The sequence below is a fragment of the Henckelia pumila genome, chromosome 1 (assembly GCF_033568475.1).
Source record: "Henckelia pumila isolate YLH828 chromosome 1, ASM3356847v2, whole genome shotgun sequence".
Taxonomy (NCBI): domain Eukaryota; kingdom Viridiplantae; phylum Streptophyta; class Magnoliopsida; order Lamiales; family Gesneriaceae; genus Henckelia; species Henckelia pumila.
The window spans coordinates 71,202,152-71,226,621 of record NC_133120.1 but is presented as its reverse complement, the minus strand read 5'-3'; the positions used below and the strand labels follow the sequence as shown (position 1 = coordinate 71,226,621).

Below are 24,470 nucleotides of genomic sequence, written 5' to 3'. Positions count from 1 at the left end.
CGGCATGTCATGAGCTCTTTGATGGTGGCATACCTTTCCGACCTTGACTGAGCTCCAAAAAGTTCCTTGAGGTGCACGTGTATGTCAGCAGCATTCACGGCATCCTCAAATCGCCTCTGGAGTTCATCAGACATTGAAGCTTGCATATAGAATTTAGCCTTGATATCATGGTCCGACCATTGATCAAGTTTTGCCAATTCTTCCGGAATTATATTAGCCGGTGCTTCCTTTGGAGGATTCTTTTCTAACACGTAGAAAATTTTCTCCGAGTTTAGAACAATTTTTAATTTACGGAACCATTCCGTATAGTTTGCGCCAGTCAATTTGTTTTGTTCGAGAATTGAGTATAGTGGATTTCGCGAATTCATCGTAATAAAATAATGAAAAGAAACAGACAATAATCAGTGATTGTTTAATTAATTTACTAAGACATAAAATATGGCGAAATTTAATTTTATGAATTTCACTCCCACTATTTTAACGATTTCACTACCCTCTAGTGAAAACGGAAAACTCCATTCCTTAGTGGGAACATGAAGTCCAATTGACAAATCATAGTCCCGAATAATATCAGCCAACCATAATTTTCAAAAGGTAGAGCCCAATTACTTTCAAAGTAACCCCCATGTATTTACCTCATGTCCAATAAAGGCCCAATAATATGACGCCGTTTATTGTGACATGTCAAGATAACCCATCAATATTAAGTTGTGATGGACGGTCGCCATGTGGATCCCTCAATAATATGAGCCAATCCCATGGGAGTTCCACCCAACTTACAACATGTGTCGATCCAATGTACAGCTTTCCGACGAACGGGCCCCCCCAATAATATGAGCCGGACCGTATCCGCGGGTAGCATCTCATACATTGATCGTTGATGGAAGGTAGGAACATTTAAGCAATATTTAAATTCCCTTTTTATTAATCTTGATATCAATTTTAAATCATATTTAAAATGAGGGATTTTAATTTTGAAAATTTGTCTCATCATGCAATTTATGTATGCTTGCGGGATTCATATAATTTAGTCTAAATATGCATACATCAATAATATCATATATTATTTAAGGATGATCGATCCCATTAACTAATCGACCCGTGGTTGCCAATCACGAGTCTAAGTCCAATCCTAGGTGATATGCAAGTATGCAATGCAATCCTATTACATTGAGCTTCCAATTTACATTTCTTCGGTCTTCATTGTCTGCTGGGCCCATCTTGTCTTCAAATCTTTGTCTTCCACTAAGTCTCATAAATTTACAATAAATTTCGATGACAAATATGGGATACATTTTTAGGGGTGGGAACGGGCCATAAACCAGGCCCACTTTTTATTACAAATGACAATCATATTGGGCTATAAACCAAGCCCATTAATAAAATCCAACAACAATAAGACAAATGTAAATTACCTAACATACACCTAAAACATTGATCATGGCAATCGATCATCTTTTATCCAATAATTAATTCAATTATTAAATAATTGGATAAACATGCAAAGGCATCATAATTTAAAAGATAAAATCATATTTTATCTTATCCATCCATAAGATCATATCTTATCATCAATTTTACCAAAATAATTAATTTTATAAAATTTAATTTAACGGATAAAATTTATAAATTTTCCAAAAATTTAAATTTATCCAAAAATCAATTTTAAAATTTTCAGACTCGAACAATTCGATCCGATGCCTCGTGAACCAATCAAAAACAATTTTCGATCGGATCAAAAACTAGAATTTCAAAATATTAAAATTTTAATTAAAAAATTAAAAATTAATTTTTCCGGGCTGCCCGGGACAATCCCGGGCAGCCCGCGCCCCAAAAGGGGGCTCGGGCAGGGCAGCCCGTCGCTGCCCCTTGGGCAGCGCCCAGCGCTGCCCTGGGCAGCGATCCAATCGCTGCCCCTGGGCAGTGATCCAATCACTGCCCTTGGGCAGCGACGATCGCTGCCCGATTTGCCCATTAAATTTTAATTTTAAAAATTTGTTTTGTTTAAAAAACGAGGCTTAAAAAATTTTGTACAATCGATCAATTTAATCGTTTGATCTGAGCAACCTGGCTCTGATACCACTGTTGGAAAACGTGTTCAGATCAATCAAGAATTGATACCCGGTGCAGCGAAAGTTTAAAAATTTTATTTTATTATATGGAACGATTCCATATCAAGGGTATCAAAACTTTTACGATTAAATATGTGTAAGTAAAACAAATAATCACAAATTAAATATTTTACATTAAAATCTCGAAGCGAGATTATGGACACCAACAGAACTTAATCTGCTCTTCTTGTAAATCCCGGGAACCGATGGCGTCACGATCAATCACCGGAATTAGGTCCACGAACGAAAAACAGAAACCCTCTGATTGACTGCACTAGAAATCAATCAGAAGTTTTACGTAGAGAATAAACAGATTTGATCTGTTAATTCGGATTGCAATTTTTCACAAAAATCACAGTCCGAATTTTCTCAAAAGGGACAGAGGAATTTTCGAAAATCCTCTTGAATAATTATGCAGTGTTTTTCGAAAATTCAAGACTGAATTGTGTATTATTTTCGAACACTGCATACCTATTTATAGATAATTTTTAGACTAGATTAAGTTATAATTGTATTAGGACTCTAACTTCTTAGGGCCCACAATCCATAACTTAAGCCCAACAAGCCAAGCCCGTTGTTATAGAAATTAATATAAAATTCATCGTGACTCCGATTGATAAACTAATTTCACCAATGTGCACAGAAACCATTTCTGCATCTTTTAGAGTCAAGATAATTTTTCTGAATCCAAATTCAGTGATTTCCAAAAATGCCCATCCCTATGTCATTTTAGGAAATCTCACTCCCTTTAGTTAAGAAGTCCAACTTCTCTTTCATTAAATTTAACTCTTTAAATTTAACTATCTCTACGGGGTTTTAGTAATCCATTACTTATGTAACCCTCAATGGTTCAGGGATACAGCTAGCCGTGGGCTCACAACTCCTTGTGACTCGGAACAACAATTTCCGACTTACCCATCGAATCATGGTAAAAGTGTCTAGCAACATCGCCCCATGATTCCCTAGGTATCACTGATAGTGCCTGCAAGAACTAGTAGATTTTGGTTAGCGTACAGTACAGTCCCTTCATCCAAATATCCCGATCTAATCAACAACCATTGGTACATCGAGAGTTGTTCGAGATTCGATAACTATGCAATGCATCTTGAAGATCAAATAGTGACATCGCATGTGCTACTAGGAAACCAAGTAACCTAAATCACATCGAGTACTCTGGCCAGAGATTTGTCACACTAATATCTCCTCAGATCGCATAGGATATCCACACTCGCAAGTATGTGGTGAATCCTTGACAACAAAGCATCGACTCCTATATGTGTCGTAACTGTACCCAATCCCGACACCTGATGATCCCAATAGAGTCGGTAAACGAGTCAAAGTACAGTACTAGCATATAAAGTCTCAATGATGTTTCAAGTAATAAGGACTAATGGTGTACAACCAAAACCGCGGACTTTATCCACTCGATAAGTGATAACCACTTGGAAAGTCCGAATAGGGTAGTTCGATCATTCATCATATGAATATCCATTTGCATGCTTTGAACATCTCCATGTTCATTACCAATGAAACGTGGTACTTGGCATCACAAATGCTAGTCTCAATCTCGAGCGATCCTTATCCTTATTAGCGGACGGCTCAATTGACTAGGAACTGTTTAGAATATACAGTGACTATAAGATGTGTTTCATAATAGTGATCTCTCTTTATTCACTATCTCATCTTACTTACACTATAGTATATTCAAGGTCTTTATCAAAACAACAATAGTATATCACAATATAACAATATGAAGAAAGACAAAGATAATGCCATTAATGAATGTAAATTATATTAAACAAAGATTGTTTATACATAGAGTCACAAAAGCCCTTAGCCACAAGTTGGCTAACCGGGCACCCACTCTTTCAGTTATAGCATGATTTAACTAGGATGGATGCATCTTTTTGCAAGGTGGGCCAAAAAAAATCAGATAGGAGGGATTTTTGAGCTATAGCTATACTGCCTAAGTGATTTCCGTAGCACCCTTCGTGAATTTCCCATAAGACATAATTTGATTCGTCTGCTCCCACAAATTTCAGAAGGGGTCGGGAGAAAGATCTCTTGAAAAATATTTGATTAATCATTACAAAGCGCAGAGCTCTTCTCTTGATTTCCCGAGCCTTCTTGTTATCATTCGGTATCTCTTCCTTTGTCAGATACTTATATATATCGTATCTCCAGCCTCGTTCTATCATTTCTGCTATGATTATGTCCAAATGGTCTAGCTGGGAAACAAGTTCCCGTTCAGTTCGGGCTTGGGAGGTCCTCCAATGGAACTGGCCAGGCGGGCTAGGTGATCTGCTTTTTCATTATCAACATGCGGGATCAGCTCCATAGTGAGCTCAACAATTTCATTTTTTGCTTTGTCAAGTTCCTGGACGTACTTTATCATCTTTTTGTTCTAGATATCAAATTTTCCATTACTTTGTTGTATAGCCAACTGGAGTCCGAATAGAAGATGGCTCGGGAAACTCCAAGGTTTCGAGCAGCCTTGAGTCCTCACAAGAGTGCTTCGTATTCGACCTTGTTATTGGATTCTCGGAAATCCAAACTAACTGAGATGTTTGTTTCCTCATCCCCAAGGCGAGATTATCACAATACCGACTCTGCTTCCTGTTTGGAAAGATGACCCATCTACAAAGAATTTCCACTGCTCTTCTTGTTCCAGCTGGATAGATTTTGCCAAGAAATCAGCTAGGGCATGAGCTTTTATGGCTGTTCAAGGCTCAAACTTTATGTCATACTGTAGTAGCCTGGTTCCATTTTACAAGATTAAGTGATTTTAAACATGTTAGAAAATGACATATAATTTTAAAAGTGTCAAAACATGTTTAAGGAGTCATTATTTGGTGAAAATAAGTGGAAAATCAGTTCTGGAACGTCCAAAAATGATAGGAAGGGTCCCGGGGGTCTCAAACAGTCCAAAAATAGCCAAACGGAAGCAGTTCGGAGCATGCGGACCAGTTCGAACCTTCCGAACTCAGCAGAGCCCAGGTGTCAAAATGGCTAGGACAAGTGGCAGTTCAGGCCATCCGAACCCAGTTCGGACCGTCCGAACTCCGCCTATAAATAGGCCCTTCGAATTTCAGAATTCTCACACCATTTACATATTTCTCTCTCAGTTCTAGGCTATTTTAGGTAGTTTATAGCCTTCATAGGCTTGGTCCGGAGGTTGGTGAGGCGCTCCAGGGTGCTGCTGAGTGGTGCCCAAGTTTTGGGGCAGTCTTCATCAGTAGGCTGACGACGGACGCAGGTATAGCTCTGGCTCCTTATAGTAAATAGGGAGTATGCTATAGAATAGTTAAGGCTTTTAGAATAAGGTTATAATGCATGAGTTTTTTGCATCGCAGTGCGGACTATAGGCTTGGACTTTATAGCTGGTATAGCTTGCCTAGTAAAACTAAGGTACGTAAGTACATACTGAGAAAGGCAGCTGAATATACATGTTCATGTGTTGCATAATTATTTGTTGCATTATTATCTGTCATCATATGCATGATATACTGTTCATTATTTGTATGCGGCATTTTTCATACCATGTTGAGCTTGTTATCCTTTTGAGATAGCAAGTTGTTCTAGGGTCGCTCAGGCCTAGGGATGTTATTATACGATCGGGTACCGTGTGATACCCACTGGACCGACGGGGCAACATGTGCGGTTTACTCATTTAGGTAATAGTCCAAGATCGGGTTCAGTATGTGTGGCACCCACTGGATCTTCAAAGCAGCGTGCGCATACTGGAGGCGCCTGTGTACTGAGCATGATTTTCCAGATTTCATCCCAGTTTACCCAGAGCATTCATAGTTCATGTTTCATGCATCATATAGACCTATATATTAAATACTTTACGTACTGGGCGTTAGCACTCACGTTCCTTCTTTTATCTCGGACACCCCATTCGACGGGGCAGGTTTGCACGTGGACCAGGAGCGAGAGCTGTAGTTGGTCGGTGACCAGGGTTTGGTAGCAGAAGTCTTCAGAAGAGTTTTAGATTAAGATTTTATCTGTATTTATTCGATTTGGTTGTATTTAAGATTTAATTATCTTGGGCTGTATCTCTTTAATAGTTTCTACTGTGATTTCTCTGATTTTATTTAATTAAGTTAAATTCATGCTTAATCTTTGATTAGTTAATGATTCCGGGTTGGGTCACTATATTTATGGTATCAAAGAATGCATAGTAATCTTGGGATCTAAATTTTTGAAATTGAGTTTAACCTTTTGATCATCGTATAGATGGCGGGACATGGTGACGAAAGTAGACATAGTAGCATGGGTGGACTCTGGGGTGATCAGAACGATCGGGAGCATCGTCAGGGCCGTCATCACCATCGCCTTGATGATCATAGGCGCTTCAGTATGCACATGTTTTTGCAGATGGGGCCAAAACCATTAGTCGGAGGTGAGTCACCGGAGGATGCAGAGACTTGGCTTCCGCGTATGTAGGTCTGCTTCTGAGAGTTCCGTTGCACAGAGGAGCATAAAATGGAGTCTATTGACTTCCTCGTGGAGGGACGAGCTCAGAGATGGTGGCGTTTTGCATCCGCACCATTTAATGCAGCCCGGGGAGTTGCTACATGGGAAGAATTCCGCACAACTTTCCACAAGCTGTATTTTTCTCCCGCTCTCCTACAGGTGAAGGCAAGTGAGTTACTGAGTTTGCATCAGGGATCGATGTCGATCGAAGAATACCAGCTGAAGTTCTTTGAGTTGCTGCCCTATTTCCCCCATATTGCTGACAGTATGGAGGCGAAGTATAATCTGTTCCTCCATGGTCTTAATCCGGAAATCCATGACCGAGTAACTGTGGGTAATGACATGACTTATGAGGGATTAGTTAGTCGATGTCACTAGGCGGAGGATAGCATTCGACGCAATAGGTCATTCCTTTCGTCTAGACCCACGAGTTCTTTGGGTCCCCGTACTTAGACATTTAAGAAGTCCGGATCTTCTTCATCTATAGGATCTGGTGAGACTCGTCAGTGGGGCAAGAAAAAGTTGCAGTGTGATCATTGTTGGAGAGACAATCTCACTGAGAATTGTAGATCCGCTGCTGGATCTTGTTTCATCTATGAAAGTGTTGATCACTTCAAGAGAGATTTTCCCAAGCATAATGGATAGAGTGGACAAGCATCTAGGATGGGATCTCAGGTGAGTAGACAGTCTGAGGCATCAGTGCAGCAGAGGACCCAGAGTAGGCATCATGGATATGGTCAGCAGTCTCGGATGCAGGGTTAGATTTATGCTTTGCAGGGAGCTCAGACGCAGTCAGAAAAGAATGATGACACTCAAAATGATTTTGACGGATGATGTATTTGAGTTTTTCGTTTGATAGTTCTGTTTTGTGATAACAGAATGTTAATAAGTTGTATTCTGACAATCATGTGGATTTATGATTTGGGAATTTTATAAATTTAATTCCAAGTATTTTCTGATCGATATTCAACTGTGTTGAATTAGTTGATATTTCCATTACCAAGGATTAGAGTTGTGCTAGTTTTTAGATGATTAGTTTTAGGCTTTTTCCTAGAATGATTCAAAAAGTCAGTGATTTGACATAGTGCCAGAGTTGACTTGTTTCCTCAGAGACTCAGTGTTTGGGTCATTGGTTATTGATGATGGATTTTCATCGTACATTCAATGATGAATTATACCAGGTGCTAAAGACTGTGCTGGGTTGTTCAAGACAGGATAGGAAGCGCGACCTACGCCAGTGTTTTTTGGGAGGTTTATTCTAGATAGGCTATTGGTAGAGGCTACCTGAGTCTTGATATTTTGCACAGTTATAACAATGGGTATAATTAAAAAAATGAATGTTCTTAGGAATTTGATATTGGTACTGGATTAGTGCCAAGAGATTTGAACGTTATCATCTGACTTTATCAGAGATACAGATTTTAGTTTCCGTTGACAGAATAGTCTTGGAAAGTATTCTTTGACAATTGTACATTTTGGTTGGATAATTTTTGCAGGTGGTACTGGGGGAGAACCAGGAGATTCGATCAGTATCGTATGGCCTTATCAGAGTTACAGATAGTGATCAGGGACATGATCAGCATGATGATTTGAGTTTCTTATTAAGTGATTGTAAGACTTATTTGTGTGGTTTCCCCTATAAGATTAAAGATATTATTTTGAGTTGTCAAGTGATGACAATTTTCATCAGGACACAGTGATGATTGATAATGAGAGACGTGACTGTAATCAGGATTGGAAGTGGTGGTGTGTGTTCTCATTATTGCTCTGGAAGTCTTTTGTACTTCAGAAAGGTTATTGGAAAGTTACCCCAGTCTGGAGACCATGATTTTACTAGCAATTATTTGGATTCAGTGAAGTCTTGTAAAATAATACGAGAGAATAAAGAACTTGTTGTTCTTATTCAAGTCCATATCGGTACTTAAGATGTATTTCGAGGATGAAATTATCTTAAGTGGGGGAGAATGTAGTAGCCCGGTTCTATTTTACAAGATTAAGTGATTTTAAACATGTTAGAAAATGATATATAATTTTAAAAGTATCAAAACATGTTTAAGGAGTCACTATTTGGTGAAAATAAGTGTAAAATCATATCTGAAACATCCAAAAATGGTAGGAAGGGTCCCGGGGTTCTCAGACAGTCCAAAAACAGTCAAACGAGTTTGGAAGGCCTGAAGCAGTTCGGAGCATGCGGACCAGTTCGGACCGTCCGAACTCAGCAGAGCCCAGGTGTCAAAATGGCTCGGATAGGTGGCAGTTCGGACCCTTCGAACCCAGTTCGGACCGTCCGAACTCTGCCTATAAATAGGCCCTCCAAATTTTAGAATTCTCAAACCATTTGCATATTTCTCTCTCGGTTCTAGGCTGTTCTAGTTAGTTTCCAGCCTTCCTAGGCTTGGTCCAGAGGTTGGTGAGGCGCTCGAGGGTGCTGCGGAGTGGTGCCCAAGTTTCGGGGCAATCGTCATCACCGGGATGACAACGGACACAAGTATAGCTTTGGCTCCTTATAGTAAATAGGGAGTATGCTATAGAATTGTTAAGGTTTTTAGAATAAGGTTATAATGCATGAGTATTTTGCATCGCAGTGCGGACTATAGGCTTGGAATTTAGAGCTGGTATAGCTTGCCTAGTAGAACTAAGGTACGTAAGTACAGACTGAGATAGCCAGCTGAATATACATGTTCATGTGTTGCATAATTATGTGTTGCATTATTATCTGTCATGATATGCATGATATACTATGACGCCTAAAATCCATAAATTAAATTCCATGCCTAAATTAGTTTTAATGTTTAAAATTCTAAAATTCCTGGTAATTTAAATGATTTAAATCTCCTTAGAATTTATTTGCATGATATTAAAAATTTTAATTGCTTATATTGGTGACTTTCGGCTACGGCACACGGCAAAGGAAAACACGGCGGGAAAATCCTTTATTTTAGGTGACCTAAATTCCTTGAGAGGTGAGGAAAATAAAATAAAAATCTTTATTTTAGATTTTTCCATTCAAGAAATCGTGTAAGCGCATTTTCGCACGTAATTCTTTAAATTTCCTAATTTAGCCTTTTTGGACCCGGACAAGTGAAATTTAATATTTGGCATTTAAAATTAAAGGTTCTAGACTTAGATATTTAAATTAGAGGAAATTCTTCAAGCAAAAAATTTAAATTCAAAACTAGCACTTTTACTTGGTCAAAAAGTACTTTTGACTAGTCCTACTCTCACACACGCACACCTATACATACATACACATATTATATCACACACAAGCTTAAACCCTAACACATTAATCATATTCTAGCCGCCTCCCCCTTCCTACTACACCACTTCTCACGCCATACACCTCTCCTCCACTAGAAAACCATCGGCCACACCATTTCTTCATCCCTCACCGCCGGCCACCGCCTCCTTGCCGTCCAGCTACCGTGAAACTGCCGTGAAGACCACCTAAGAAGCTGGTCCAGCTTTGAGCCGTGGGATTTAGGTGCTGGCCGATCCCCACTCATCCTTGTTTGACTACTAGTTGAGGCAAGATGAAGTTCTTCTTTTTTTTTTTTAAACCCAAGCATAGATTATAGTGTTTTCTTGATTCCACCTTGTTAAATTCGAAATTTCAGATTCATATGGTGTTAATATAATGTGTTGGGTTTGGTTTTCATCCAAATGTGGGGTTGGAATTGATTTTTTTGCATCATGCTATGCTAGCTTGCTTGTGAAGTCTTAAAGAATGAGTTTCATGTAATTATATGAAAGCTTGAAGGTTTATTTCGAAAATTCAGAATGTACCCCTTTGTAATCAATCCATTTGCATGTGTGTATAGTTGGTTCTGAGCCTCTTATGTTTTTGGCCAAGTTATTCAATTTGTGTGCCTTGAAATGTTGTGTAAAATTTTGAGTTGTGGCGTTTGAATTGAAGTTTTGGAGGATATGGATGATATGAGTGGAGGGGCTGCCCATGGGGTGTTCATGGGTCTTAAACATGTGTTTTGAATGGGATTTGGATGCATGATAGGGGCTGTTCCTATAGGACTTTGGTTGAAATATTGGGTTGAAGTGTTTGAAGGCACTGGGTAATCGTATTGGGTGAAAAGTTGGAGTGAGCTAGCATCGGGGAAGATACTAGCTCAAGTGCCCTAGATTGACATATAGGGATTCTAATGAGTTGCTTGGATGGGTTTTTGAATGGTTAGAGCATGAGGAGTAAGTTTGAGTGGCCTTAGCTTCAAAGGTGTCAAAATAGAATTTTTACCGTTGCGTCAAGTCTTGGGAAATAGTTCTGGTGAGTTTGGTTTTAGAGGGCTGGACAGGGCCGGGATACCTCTGATTTTCTTAAATTATAGGATGTGAGGATCGTGTCGGTGTTAATTGGGCCTATTTCGGATAAAAATAAATTGGGTTATGTACGTTTTAAGTTAGAGTGACGAGAGTAGATATTTTCCTTGTTTACGGGCTGTCCGGGTGTCTAAGTTTTTGAGTTGGTTTGGACTATTATAAAAATGTAAATACTGGTTATTAGAGTATTTTAAGGTGTGTTTGAGGTACCGGTTCGAACGGAAAGTCTCTTGGATTAATATAGGATGAGTTATGGATTTTATAGGTCGATCGCTCAAGTCGGGCCCATGTGAACGTAAACTTAAGTAAAAAGGAGTAAAGTTTAAGCCAATGGTGCTCCCCTACACTCCAATCATCCATAAAATTTATTTTGTGTTATCTTTTGAGTTTGCTTCGTTTACCTTATTCAACGCCATATATTCGCGTGTGTAATTTCAAATCTACTTAATATTCTAGTCCCGAAGTCTTGTATTAAAAGAATGTTTGTAAAGGTAAATGTTGAATTGAGAATTGTTAAATGAATGAAAAGTTAAAGTATGAGGTGAATTGGTTGTGACTTAGACGTGCAATGTTGGGTCGGTGGATGCCTCGGCTCACTTGCCAATTGAGACGTGTAGTACGGTGTTTAACGGGAGACATCCCGGCATCCCTACCAAATTGAGACGGTAGTATGGTGTTTAACGGGAGAAATCTCGGTATCCCTACCAAAATATAGAGGGGCAATGTGGTGTTTAACGGGAGAAATCTCGGCATCCTTGCCGGCATAGTATACTGCAGTCATTGATCGATCAAAAACCATAGTCACAATCGAGGAACTAAATGAAAAGTTAAAGTAAAGGATAAATGTTTCATGAATGTGATTTTTCATCGCATGTTGCTATTGTTCTTACTTCGGGCATGTCATGACCTTATCCCTTTCGCGTGAGATTCACTAGTCTATTGAGCACTATTTTTAGTATTATGCATTATTTTGAACCATTGCTGTATTATTTAAATTTTGCTGGGCTTTTAGGCTCACTACTATGTTTGGTGCAGGTGAGTATTTGGATGAGGCTGCAGGGCAGGATTTTCAGGGCCCATAGGTGTTCGGAGGCACACCCTGACCGTTGCAGCTTTTTTTTTTCCGCATTTATGTCTATGTAATAATTATAATGTGTCGATTGTTGTTTCCCCTTTCCGTAGCAGGATGTGTTATTCCCTGCAAATTATGTTGGCATGTAAACATTAAATACTTTTGTCCCTTCGTCTGGCGCCGGATTAGATACTGTGTTGCATGCTTGTGTTTGTTGTTCACCTCGGGTTGATGTTTATTTAAACTGCTGTTTGAGACAGGTGGTTTTATTATTCAAACAAATAGGTCATGCCAAAATTTTTAAAATTTTCCGCAATTTCTTTATTTATTTAGATATTAGTAGCATGAGTCGTTTCAGTTGGTATCAGAGCACGGTCATTGGGCTTGGGTTGTGCCTACCTCCGAATGTTGGGACTCGGGAGATCTCGCCTCAAAGTCTGTAAGATTTAATATTTTGCTATCTTTGACTGTTTAGATGTTGAAAATAAGAGTTTTAAAGCCCTTGAGTTTGTAAAAGTTTAAAGAAACCTTTTTTCCTTTAGGCATGAAATTTAAGTGTGGAATTTTAACTTGCGTATAGATGGCCACTCATCGTGGACGTGCTTTGCATCCACCACTGCCTCCACCGCCTCCATCGCCGCCACCTCCTCCACCTGCCGCGGATGTTGGGACACAGGTGCTAGCTGGATTAGCCCGTATCCTTGAGCGTCTTGTGGACGCACCCAAAGCTAGTCTGGGGACCGTTTATGAGCAGTTCAGGAAGATGAATCCTAAGGACTTTGCTGGCACTACTGATCCATTAGTAGCGGAGGGATGGATTCGTTCGTTGGAGGTGATCTTTCGCTACATGCAGTTGGGAGATCCAGATCGAGTGCGATGTGATGTTTTCCTTCTCCAAGATGATGCCGCTCTCTGGTGGGAAGGAGTGGAGAAGACTGTGGATCCGGCTACCCTACCTTGGACCGAGTTCAAGAGACTTTTCTTCGAGAAGTATTTTACCGCGGATGTGAGGGTCCGTTGGAAGACGGAGTTTTTGAGCCTACGACAGGGAGATTTATCGGTGGTGAAGTTTGAGAGGGGCTGCCACTTTGTGCCCTTGATTGGAGACAATGAGGAGGAGAAGCTCCAGCACTTCATGGTAGGGCTACGACCCACTATCCGTCGGGATGTACTTATGGCGGAGCCAGCTGACTATGCTTTGGATCTTAGGCGGGCCTTTAGGTCTGAGTAGACACTGAGGGATATCAGCGCTGAGGCGCAGAGTAATAGGCCATTCCCAGATCATGGCCAGTAGCAGCAGCACGGCAAGAGGCCGTACCATGGACCACCGCGTCAGCAGGGGCATCAGGCCCAGAGACCCTAGGGGCATCAGGCCCAGAGACCTGCTCCTCCCATGGCAGGGGAGAAATCAGTATGCAGGATTTGCCATAGGGCTCACTATGGGAAGTGCTTGATGGGAGCAGGAGTTTGATACAAGTGCAAGAAACCAGGGCATGTGGTTGCTGATTTTCCAGAGATCCGGGGGCCCGCTACTGGGCGAGTCTTCGTGATGCAGGCCTAGGAGGCCGACCCTGATACCACCCTAATCACAGGTAACACTTTAAGCTTTCAAGTTAAATCGGTATCTTAAATTCATTTGTGGATTTATGTTTGTAAGCTGTTTTAAGTAAGAATTTGGTTATACTAAGTGTTAGATATTCTTGAGTTATTGGGGAACTTGCGTAAGATTGTGTGTTATTGCATGATTTTGTTGGTTGTTATCTGCATGCTTAGAATATTGGGAGCTGATTTTATTAAGATGAACATAGATTTAGCTTGAGGTTAGGGATCCCAAATGATGCGTTGTAACTGTGGTTTTTGCAGGAAGAATCTTAGTAGCTGGTGTAGCCACAAAGGCATTATTAGACTCGGGGGCTACACATTCTTTTATTTCTAAGGCGTTTGTGCTCAAGTGGGGTATTCAGCAAGAGGAGTTATTGGTGGGATTCTCAGTTATTATCCCGTTAGGGGAAGAGCTGACCACCAAGAGCTTAGTCAGGAATCTTGAGCTTCTCTTGCAGGGTCAGACAGTGGTTGCAGACCTGATAGTGTTACCCATGCCCGAGTTTGATCTGATTCTTGGGATGGATTGGATGGTGAAAAATGCAGTGGTTATTGATTTTCAGCAGAGATCAGTGTTGGTTAGACCGAAAGGTGTTGAGCCTTTTTGGTTTGAGGCGGCTAAGAGTCGAAGGAAGGCCAATGTCATATCTTTTCTACAGGCGAAACAACTTGTGTTGGAGGGCTGTGAGACATTCTTGGCAAGTTTGACCATGACAGAGATGCCAGTTAGACCCGTGATTACAGATGTGGATGTAGTCCGAGATTTTAAAGATGTGTTTTCGGAAGATGTAGCAGGTCTTTCGCCCGATAGGGAGATTGAGTTCTCTATCGATTTGGTCCCGGGTACCGCACCAATTTCTAAGGCACCATATAGGTTGGCGCCTACGGAGATGAAGGAGTTGAAAGAGCAGATTCAAGAGTTGCTAGATAAGGGTTTTATAAGCCCTAGTTTCTCTCCATGGGGCGCGCCGATTCTCTTTGTAAAGAAGAAGGATGGGAGCCTAAGGTTGTGTATTGATTACCGGGAGTTGAATGGGGTGACTGTGAAGAACAAGTACCCTTTGCCTAGAATTGAAGACCTCTTCGATCAGTTGCAAGGAGCCTCCATATTTTCGAAGATTGATCTTCGTTCCGGGTATCATCAGCTGAAGGTGAGGGAGTCAGATGTATTCAAGACAGCGTTTAGGACTTGTTACGGCCACTACGAGTTCTTGGTGATGTCGTTCGGGTTGACGAACGCGCCCACGGTCTTCATGGACCTCATGAACCGCATCTTCCAGCCATATTTAGACCGGTTTGTTATTGTTTTCATTGAAGACATCCTCATCTACTCCAAGGACCGAGCGGAGCATGCCCAACAATTGAGGACAGTTCTTGAGGTGCTTCGAGGTCAGAAGTTGTTTGCTAAGTTCGACAAGTGTGATTTTTGGTTGGAGAGAGTAGCATTCATGGGTCATGTAATCTCCAAGAGTGGTGTAGAGGTTGACCCCTCTAAGGTTCAAGCAGTGAAAGAGTGGGCTATACCTAGTAATGCGTCGGAGATTCGCAGCTTCCTTGGGTTGGCAGGCTATTATAGGAAGTTCATTGTAGTGAACCTTACCGAGATCACATACTAAACAGAACTTAGGCATGCAATTAACATAATCAAACAGTAAATCAGAATTAAACTGCGGAAACCATAAACAATATAAAATACTACAATCCCAAGGCAAGGAATCTGCAAATACCCAAATAGTTATACAACCAGATCGAACGCTGTATCAATCCAATACAGCAGAAATAAAAACCTAGACGAAGCTCCAGCTAGCTAACCACTGCCTAGCCCCTCTTGGATCCACCCGCCTCATCCAATCGCAAACCTTCCCCCAAGGAATAGGGTAACCAGAAACACAGAGTACGAGACGTGAGCATAAAACGCTCAGCACGAGAGTATGAGTATACATGCATGCAAAGTGAACTCCCTATGAACTCGAGGTCAAGGATCAGATAACAAAGACAGATCGGGCCCTGGTAGTAGCACGTTGTGCCATCGCTTCAGGAGGTGGCTCACATACCGAAAATACCAGTGGATACGTGGGACCCAAATTGATGGAAGTCCATCCACTAACAGGATAGGGTAAACCCTACTAACAGACTTCTCAATAGAGATAGCTCAAGATGTAAATGTATGCAGCATAAAATCATGACATATAAATCATGCAGTCACATAATACATGCATACTCAGTCAGGATATCTCGAACAGTACTTTCGTACCTCAAACACTAGGCGCGCTCTACCAGCTCTAGGTCTATGCCTATAATCCGCACTACACTGCCAAATGATACTAATATCATTAAAGAGCTCTAAAAGCCTTAACTAGGCTATTGCATACTCCTAAATATTTTTAGGAAGCAAAAGCTATACTTTCGTTCGTCATTAGCCCTTTGCTGTCGATTGCCTCAAAACTAGGCCACATTTTTGCTACGACGCCTGGATCGCTATGCCACTTCCGGATTCCCAATGGGACGCCTAGAATTCCCTAGATCTGAGTTAGAAGGCTAAGGAATCGAGAGAGAAGAGGTGAATGGTGTGCTTTGAAATGAATCTCAGCACCTCTATTTATAGACCACAAACGGAACGTCCGTTCCTCAACGTTGCGTCCATTCTGCCTGACGAACGTCGCGTCCGTTCATCATCGTTGCTTCCAATGGTGCCAATGTCACATCAAGTACGTAAGCAGTTACACATTTCTCATGGCACGAACGTTGCATCTGTTCCTATAACGTTGCTTCCGTTCTGCCTGACCCTCCGGACCATTTCTGATCATTCTGGGTCTAATTCCGGGCTCCGTTAATCCATTAGAAGTCTTTTTAATCCTGTTTATCGGTTTAATTAGCAATTACTTACTAAAACTGGGTACGGGCTACTACATTCATCAAGGGATTTTCGTCTATTGCAGTGCCCTTGATCGCATTGACCAAGAAGAATGCTAAGTTTGATTGGAATCCGGAGTGTCAGAAGAGCTTTGATGTATTGAAGACAGCTCTCACGTCAGCGCCAGTATTAGTCATGCCATCTGGGCAAGGTGATTTCGTTGTTTACACGGATGCTTCTAAACTGGGATTAGGAGCAGCTCTTATGCAGCGTGAGAAAGTGATTGCCTATGCTTCCAGGTAGTTGAAGGGACATGAGAAGAACTATCCTACTCATGATTTGGAGTTGGCCGACGTAGTCTTCGCACTAAAGATTTGGAGGCACTATCTCTATGGGGAAAAGTGCAAGGTCTTTATGGACCATAAGAGTCTCAAGTACTTCTTTCTTCAAAAGGAGTTGAACATGAGACAGCGGAGATGGCTAGAGTTGGTGAAGGACTACAATTGCGACATTAGTTACCACCCGGGTAAGGCTAATGTCGTTGATGATGCATTGAGTAGGAAGGCAGCAGTGATTTCCTCCTTGTCAGTGTCTAGACCTTTGCAGTATGAGATTCAAAGGTTTGACTTGGAGTTTTATGCCTTGGGTAGAGCACCCCGATTATCTTCTTTGACGGTGGGGACTACGCTGTTTGACCGTATCCGTGCTGAACAAGCTAATGATGAGCAGTTAGGAAAGTGGAGACAGAGAGACGAGGAGAGGAGTAGTGGTTTGTACTCAGTGGTTGATGGGATTGTAAAATTTAAGGGACGGTTTTGGGTGCGTATAGGTGGTTCTTTGCAAACTACGATCATGGCAGAGGCTCATGCATCGCCGTACTCCATCCACCCAGGGAGTACGAAGATGTACCGTGATCTTCAGCAGCTATACTGGTGGCCGGGCATGAAGCGAGATATTGCCCGATTTGTGGCTGAGTGTCTGACTTGCCAGCAGGTTAAGGCAGAACATCAGAAACCCGCTGGTTTACTCAAGCCTCTCCCTATCCCTGAATGGAAATGGGAGAATGTTAAGATGGATTTTGTAGTGGGATTACCAAGGACGGTGAAGAATTCGAATGCCATATGGGTTATTGTAGACCACCTCACTAAGTCGGCACACTTCCTACCGGTGAGGATGACCTACTACATGGATCAGTATGCGGAGTTGTACATCCATGAGATAGTCAGGCTTTATGGTGTCCCTGTCTCGATAGTGTCTGACAGAGATCCTCGGTTCACTTCGTCGTTTTGGAAGAGTCTTCATTCAGCGTTGGGAACAAAACTTTTGTTCAGTACATCATTTCACCCTCAGACAGATGGGCAATCTGAGAGGGTGATACAGATATTGGAGGATCTATTGAGGGCTTGTGCCATTGACTTTCAGGGCAGCTGGGAGTCGAGATTACCCTTGGTGGAGTTTGCGTATAATAACAGTTATCAGGCCACTATTTGTATGACACCGTATGAGGCATTGTATGGCAGACCGTGTAGATCACCGGTGTTGTGGACCGAGACCGGTGAGAGATCGGAGTTAGGGCCGGAGATTGTATAGCAGAAGGCTGAGATTGTAGCCAAGATCTGGGATAGGATGAGGACTGCTCAGAGCAGGCAGAAGAGTTACGCTGATCATAGGAGAAGAGACTTGGAATTTTTGGTGGGAGATCACGTGTTTATCCGAGTAGCTCCTATGAAAGGCATGATGAGATTCGGCAAGAAAGGGAAGTTGGCACCAAGGTTCATTGGACCTTTCGAGATATTGGACAGGATAGGGGCATTGGCATATAGAGTAGCCTTGCCACCTAGCCTTGATGAAGTCCATAATGTCTTCCACGTGTCGATGCTGAGGAAGTATATCTCGAATCCATCTCATGTGCTTAGTTATGAACCCCTTCAGTTATCTCCTCACATGACCTATGAGGAGAGGCCCGATCGGATTCTTGGGAGGCGAGAGAGGAGACTTTGCAAAAAGACGATACCAATGGTTAAGGTTGGTTGGTTGCACCATTCAAATGAGGAAGCTACCTGGGAGTCAGAGGCTGACATCAGGACTCGCTACCCGGAGCTCTTCGGTAAGCTTTAATTTCGAGGACGAAATTTTTTTTAGGGAGGGAGGAATTGTGACGCCTAAAATCCATAAATTAAATTCCATTACTAAATTAGTTTTAATGTTTAAAATTCTAAAATTCCTGGTAATTTAAATGATTTAAATCTCCTTAGAATTTATTTGAATGATATTAAAAATTTTAATTACATATATTGGTGACTTTCGGCTACGGCACACGGCAAAGGCGAACACAATGGGAAAATCCTTGATTTTAAATTTAGGTGACCTAAATTCTATGAGAGGTGAGGAAAATAAAATAAAAAACTTTATTTTAGATTTTTCCATTCAAGAAATCGCGTAAGCGCATTTTCGCGCGTAATTCTTTAAATTTCCCAATTTAGCCTTTTTGGACCCGGACAAGTGAAATTTAATTTTTGGCATTTAAAATTAAAGGTTCTAGACTTAGATATTTAAATTAGAGGGAATTCTTCAAGCAAAAATTTTAAATTCAAAACTAGCACTTTTACTTGGTCAAAAAGCACTTTTGACTAGTCCTACTCTCACACACTCACACCTATACATACATACACATATTATATAACACACAAACTTAAACCCTAACACATTAATCCTATTCTAGCCGCCTCCCTCTTCCTACTACACCACTTCTCACTCCATACACCTCTCCTCCACTAAAAAACCATCGGCCACACCATTTCTTCATCCCTCGCCGCCGGCCACCGCCTCCTTGCCGTCCAGCTGCCCTGAAACCTCCGTGAAGACCACCTAAGAAGCTGGTCCAGCTTTGAGCCGTGGGATTTAGGTTCTGGCCGATCCCTACTCATCCTTGTTTGACTACTAGTTGAGGCAAGATGAAGTTCTTCTCTTTTTTTTTTAAAACCCAAGCATAGATTATAGTGTTTTCTTGATTCCAACTTGTTAAATTCGAAATTTCAGATTCATATGGTGTTAATATAATGTGTTGGGTTCTGTTTTCATCCAAATGTGGGGTTGGAATTGATTTTTATGCATCATGCTATGCTAGCTTGCTTGTGGAGTCTTAAAGAATGAGTTTCATGTAATTATATGAAAGTTTGAAGGTGTATTTAGAAAATTCAGAATGTACCCCTTTGTAATCAATCCATTTGCATGTGTGTATGGTTGGTTTTGAGCCTCTTATGTTGTTGGCCAAGTTATTTAATTTGTGTGCCTTGAAATGTTGTGTAAAATTTTGAGTTGTGGCGTTTGAATTGAAGTTTTGGAGGATATGGATGAAAGGAGTGGAGGGGCTGCCCATGGGGTGTTCATGGGTCTTAAAAATGTGTTTTTAATGGGATTTGGATGCATTATATGGGCTGGTCCTATAGGATTTTGGTTGAGATATTGGGTTGAAGTGTTTGAAGGCACCGGGTAATCGTATTGGGTGAAAAGTTGGAGTGAGCTAGCGTCGGGGAAGAGACTAGCTCAAGGGCCCTATATTAACATATAAGGATGCTAATGAGTTGCTTGGATGGGTTTTTGAAGGGTTAGAGCATGAGGAGTAAGTTTGAGTGGCCTTAGCTTCAAAGGTGTCAAAATAGAATTTTTACCGTTGCGTCAAGTCTGGGGAAATAGTTCTGGTGAGTTCGGTTTTAGAGGCCTGGACAGGGGATACTTCTGATTTTCTTAAATTATAGGATGTTAGGATCGTGTCGGTGTAAATTGGGCCTATTTCGGATAAAAATCAATTGGGTTATGTACGTTTTAAGTTAGAGTGACGAGAGCATTTTTCCCTTGTTTACGGGCTGTCCGGGTGTCTAAGTTTTTGAGTTGGTTTGGACCATTATAAAAATATAAATACTGGTTATTAGAGTATTTTAAGGTGAGTTTGAGGTACCGGTTTGAACGGAAAGTCTCTTCGATTAATATAGGATGAGTTATAGATTTTATAGGTCGATCGCTCGAGTCGGGCCCATGTGAACGTAAACTTAAGTAAAAAGGAGTAAAGTTTAAGCCAATGGTGCTCCCCTACACTCCAATCATCCATAAAATTTATGTTGTGTTATCTTTTGAGTTTGATTCGTTTACCTTATTCAACGCCATATATTCGTGTGTGTAATTTCTAATCTACTTAAGATTCTAGTCCCGAAGTCTTGTATTAAAAGAATGTTTGTAAAGGTATATGTTGAATTGAGAATTGTTAAATGAATGAAAAGTTAAATTATGAGGTGAATTGGTTGTGACTTAGACGTGCAATGTTGGGTTGGGGGATGCCTCGGCTCACTTGCCAATTGAGACGTGTAGTACGGTGTTTAGCGGGAGACATCCCGGCATCCCTACCAAATTGAGACGTGTAGTACGGTGTTTAATGGGAGAAATATCGCCATCCCTACCAAAATATAGAGGGGCAATGTGGTGTTTAACGGGAGAAATCTCGGCATCCTTGCCGGCATAGTATACGGCAGCCATTGATCGATCAAAAACCATAGTCACAATCAAGGAACTAAATGAAAAGTTAAAGTAAAGGATAAATGTTTCATGAATGTGATTTTCCATCGCATGTTGCTATTGTTCTTACTTCGGGCATGTCATGACCTTATCCCTTTTGCGTGAGATTCACTAGTCTATTGAGCACTATTTTTAGTATTATGCATTGTTTTGAACCCTTGCTGTATTATTTAAATTTTGCTGGGCTTTTAGGCTCACTACTATGCTTGGTGCAGGTGAGCATTTGGATGAGGCTGCGGGGCAGGATTTCCACGGCCCATAGGTGTTCGGAGGCACAACCTGATCGTTGCAGCTCTTTTTTTTTTTACATTTATTTCTATGTAATAATTATACTGTGTCGATTGTTTTTTCCCCTTTCCATAGCAGGATGTGTTATTCCCTACATATTATGTTGGCATGTAAACATTAAATACTTTTGTCCCTTCGTCTGGCGTTGGATTAGATACTGTGTTGTATGCTTGTGTTTGTTGTTCACCTCGGATTGAAGTTTATTTAAACTGTTGTTTGAGACATGTGGTTTTATTATTCAAACAAATAGGTCATGCCAAAATTTTTAAAAATTTCCGCATTTTCTTTATTTATTTAGATATTAGTAGCATGAGTCGTTTCATATACTGTTCATGATTTGTATGCGGCAATTGCATACCATGTTGAGCCTGTATCCTTTTGAGATAGCAAGTTGTTCTAGGGTTGCTCAGCCCTAGGGATGTTGCTATACGATCGGGTACCGTGTGACACCCACTGGACCGACGGGGCAGGGTGTGCGGTTTACCCTACACGGTGATAGTTCAAGATCGGATTCAGTATGTATGGCACCCACTAGATCTTTGGAGCAGCATGTGCATACTGGAGGTGCCTGTGTACTGAGCATGATTTTACAGATTTCATCCCAGTTTACCCAGAGCGTTCATAGTTCATATTGCATGAATCATATAGACCTGTATATTCAATACTTTACGTACTGGGCGTTAGCGCTCACGTCCCTGCTTTTATCTCGAACACCCCATTCGACGGGGCAGGTTTGCAGGTGGACCAGGAGAGAGAGTTGTAGTTGATTGATGACCAGAGTTTGGTAGCACGATTCTTCAGAAGAGTTTTAGATTAAGATTTTATCTGTATTTATTCGATTTGGTTATATTTAAGGTTTTATTATCTTGGGATCTATCTCTTTTATAGTTTCTGCTGTGATTTCTCTGATTTTGTTTAATTAAGTTAAATGCATGTTTAATCTCTGATTAGTTAGTGATTTTGGGTTGGGTCACTACACATACTCGCTTAGTTCATTGATACATTTAATAGGACTTCTTTAGGCACTCGAGTTGACAGTAATTTTTCCCAAAGCACTGTTAGTGAGAATAGTGATGGGATGTGATAAGAAGTAATGCCTCAATTTTTTAGTCATAATGACCAGGGCTAAGAACCATTTTTTCTTGAGTCATGTATTTAAGCTCCACCCCTTTCAAGTACAAACTGCCACGACTGCCCTCATGAATTTCACAGGTCTCCACTGTAGGTTTGCGTGCATTTGACAGTTGTAGCATGATTTAACTAGGATGGATGCATCTTTTTGCATGGTGGGCCAGAAGAAATTAGCTAGTAGGGCTTTTTGGGCTAGAGCTATACTGCCTAAGTGATTTCCGCAGCACCCTTCGTGAATTTCCCGTAAGAAATAATTTGCTTCGTCTACTCCCAAGAATTTCAGAAGGGGTCGAGAGAAATATCTCTTGAAAAAGATTCGATCAATCATTACAAAGCGCATAGCTCTTCTGTTGACATCTCGAGCCTTCTTGTTATCGTTTCGGAGTTCTTCCTTGGTCAGATACTTAAGTATGTCGTATCTCCAGTCTCGTTCTATCACTTATGATATGATTTCTTACAAATGATCTAGCTGGGAAACAAGTTCCCGGCCCTTCAGTCTGGGCTCGGGAGGTCCCCCAATGGAACTGGCCAGGTGGGCTAGGTGATCTACATTTTAATTATCAACATGCAGGATTAGCTCCATAGTGAGCTCAGCGATTTAGTCTTTAGCTTTGTTAAGTGCCTGGACGTACTTTATCATTCTTTCGTTCTAGATATAAAATTTTTCATTACTTTTTTGTATAGCCAGTTGGGAGTTCTAATAGAGGACGGATCGGGAAACTCCAAGGTTTTGAGCATCCTTAAGTCCTAACAAGAGTGCTTCATATTCGACCTTGTTATTGGATGCTAAAAAATCGAGCCTAACTGAGATGTTTGTTTCCTCACCCCTCAAGGCGAGATTATCACAACACCGACTCCGCTTCTTTTTTGGTAAGATGACACATATACAAAGATTTTCCACTGCTCTTCTTGTTCTAGTTGGACAGATTCTGCCAAGAAATAGGCTAGGGTCTGAGCTTTTATGGATGTTCAGGGCTCAAAATTTATGTCATACTCGCTTAGTTCAGTGATACATTTTATAATACTTCCCAAGGCATTCTGACAACAATTTTTGCCAAACCACTGTTAGTGAGAACCATGATGGGATGTGATAAAAATTAAGGCCTCAATTTTCTAGTCGAAATGACCAGGCCTAAGGCCATTTTTTTTCTTGAGTCATGTATTTAAGCTCAACCCCTTTCAAGGATGGCTAACAAAGTAAACAAGCTGGTGGTTCATTCCTTCTTTCCTAACTAGGAACGAGCTGGTAGCTCAGGGCATGACAGAAAGGTGGACAAAAAGCTCTTATCCCCGGATTGGCTTGTTTAGCACTAATAGTTCCTTCAGGTATGTATTTAGCTCTTGGAAATCTTGCTCACTTTATTAATCCTACTCAAAAGTTTTTGTTTTATAAATGCCTTGAAGAATTGAAAACTCCGATCAGCTGACCTCGCTATGAACCGTGCCACTGCGATGGTTCTTCCGGACAATCTTTGCACTTCCTAAACATTCTTGGGGGATCCCATTGAGATTATGGCCTAGACTTTCTCCAAGTTGGTCTCAATTCCTCTTCTTGTGACCATGTATGTAAGGCCCAGAAACATTAAGTTAATTACGAAATTAGAGATTTAAATTCCGTATTTTGGAAAATATTAATTGAAGAATTTATGGAAATTAGAGATTTAATTTCCTAGTTGAAAATATTTAATTTGATAATTTACGGATATTGAGATTTAAATTCCAAGATTATTAAATTAAAAGATTGAAATAATTGAATTAAAGATTTATGGGATTTAAGATTTGATTTTCGAGTTTTGGAAATTAAAGAGGATTTAATTAGAAGATGGAACTCGCACAGGGACTGATTTGCAAATATCAAAGTTGCAAGGGCTAAAGTGCAATTGTCCTTTTAATTTTAATTAGAAAATAATTAATTTGAGAATTTTAGAATTTAGATTTAAATTCGAATATTTTTAAATTATTTAAGATTAAAATTAAATTAAATAATTGGCCGAGGACTAAATCGCAATTGTTGAAGAGTTGAGGGGTCAAA

At 40.7% G+C, this 24,470-nt stretch overlaps 2 protein-coding genes across 2 annotated transcripts in view; both read left to right on the top strand.

Moving 5' to 3' along the window:
* Positions 1-12,574: 12,574 nt before the first annotated feature.
* On the top strand, positions 12,575-13,225 carry LOC140864680 (uncharacterized). The gene has a single exon (XM_073268982.1). The coding sequence runs from the start codon at positions 12,575-12,577 to the stop codon at positions 13,223-13,225; it is 651 nt and encodes a 216-aa protein (XP_073125083.1).
* A 4,851-nt stretch (positions 13,226-18,076) lies between these two features.
* Positions 18,077-24,470, top strand: part of LOC140864657 (uncharacterized) — a 37,741-nt gene continuing 31,347 nt past the window's right edge. Inside the window, exon 1 of the mRNA XM_073268952.1 lies at positions 18,077-18,475. Coding sequence (XP_073125053.1) covers positions 18,077-18,475 — 399 coding nt within the window. The remainder of the gene's footprint in view (positions 18,476-24,470) is intronic.

Excerpts from the sequence above, each read along its gene's own strand:
- LOC140864680 (XM_073268982.1), top strand. The coding sequence starts at position 12,575 with ATGGCCACTCATCGTGGACGTGCTTTGCATCCACCACTGCCTCCACCG.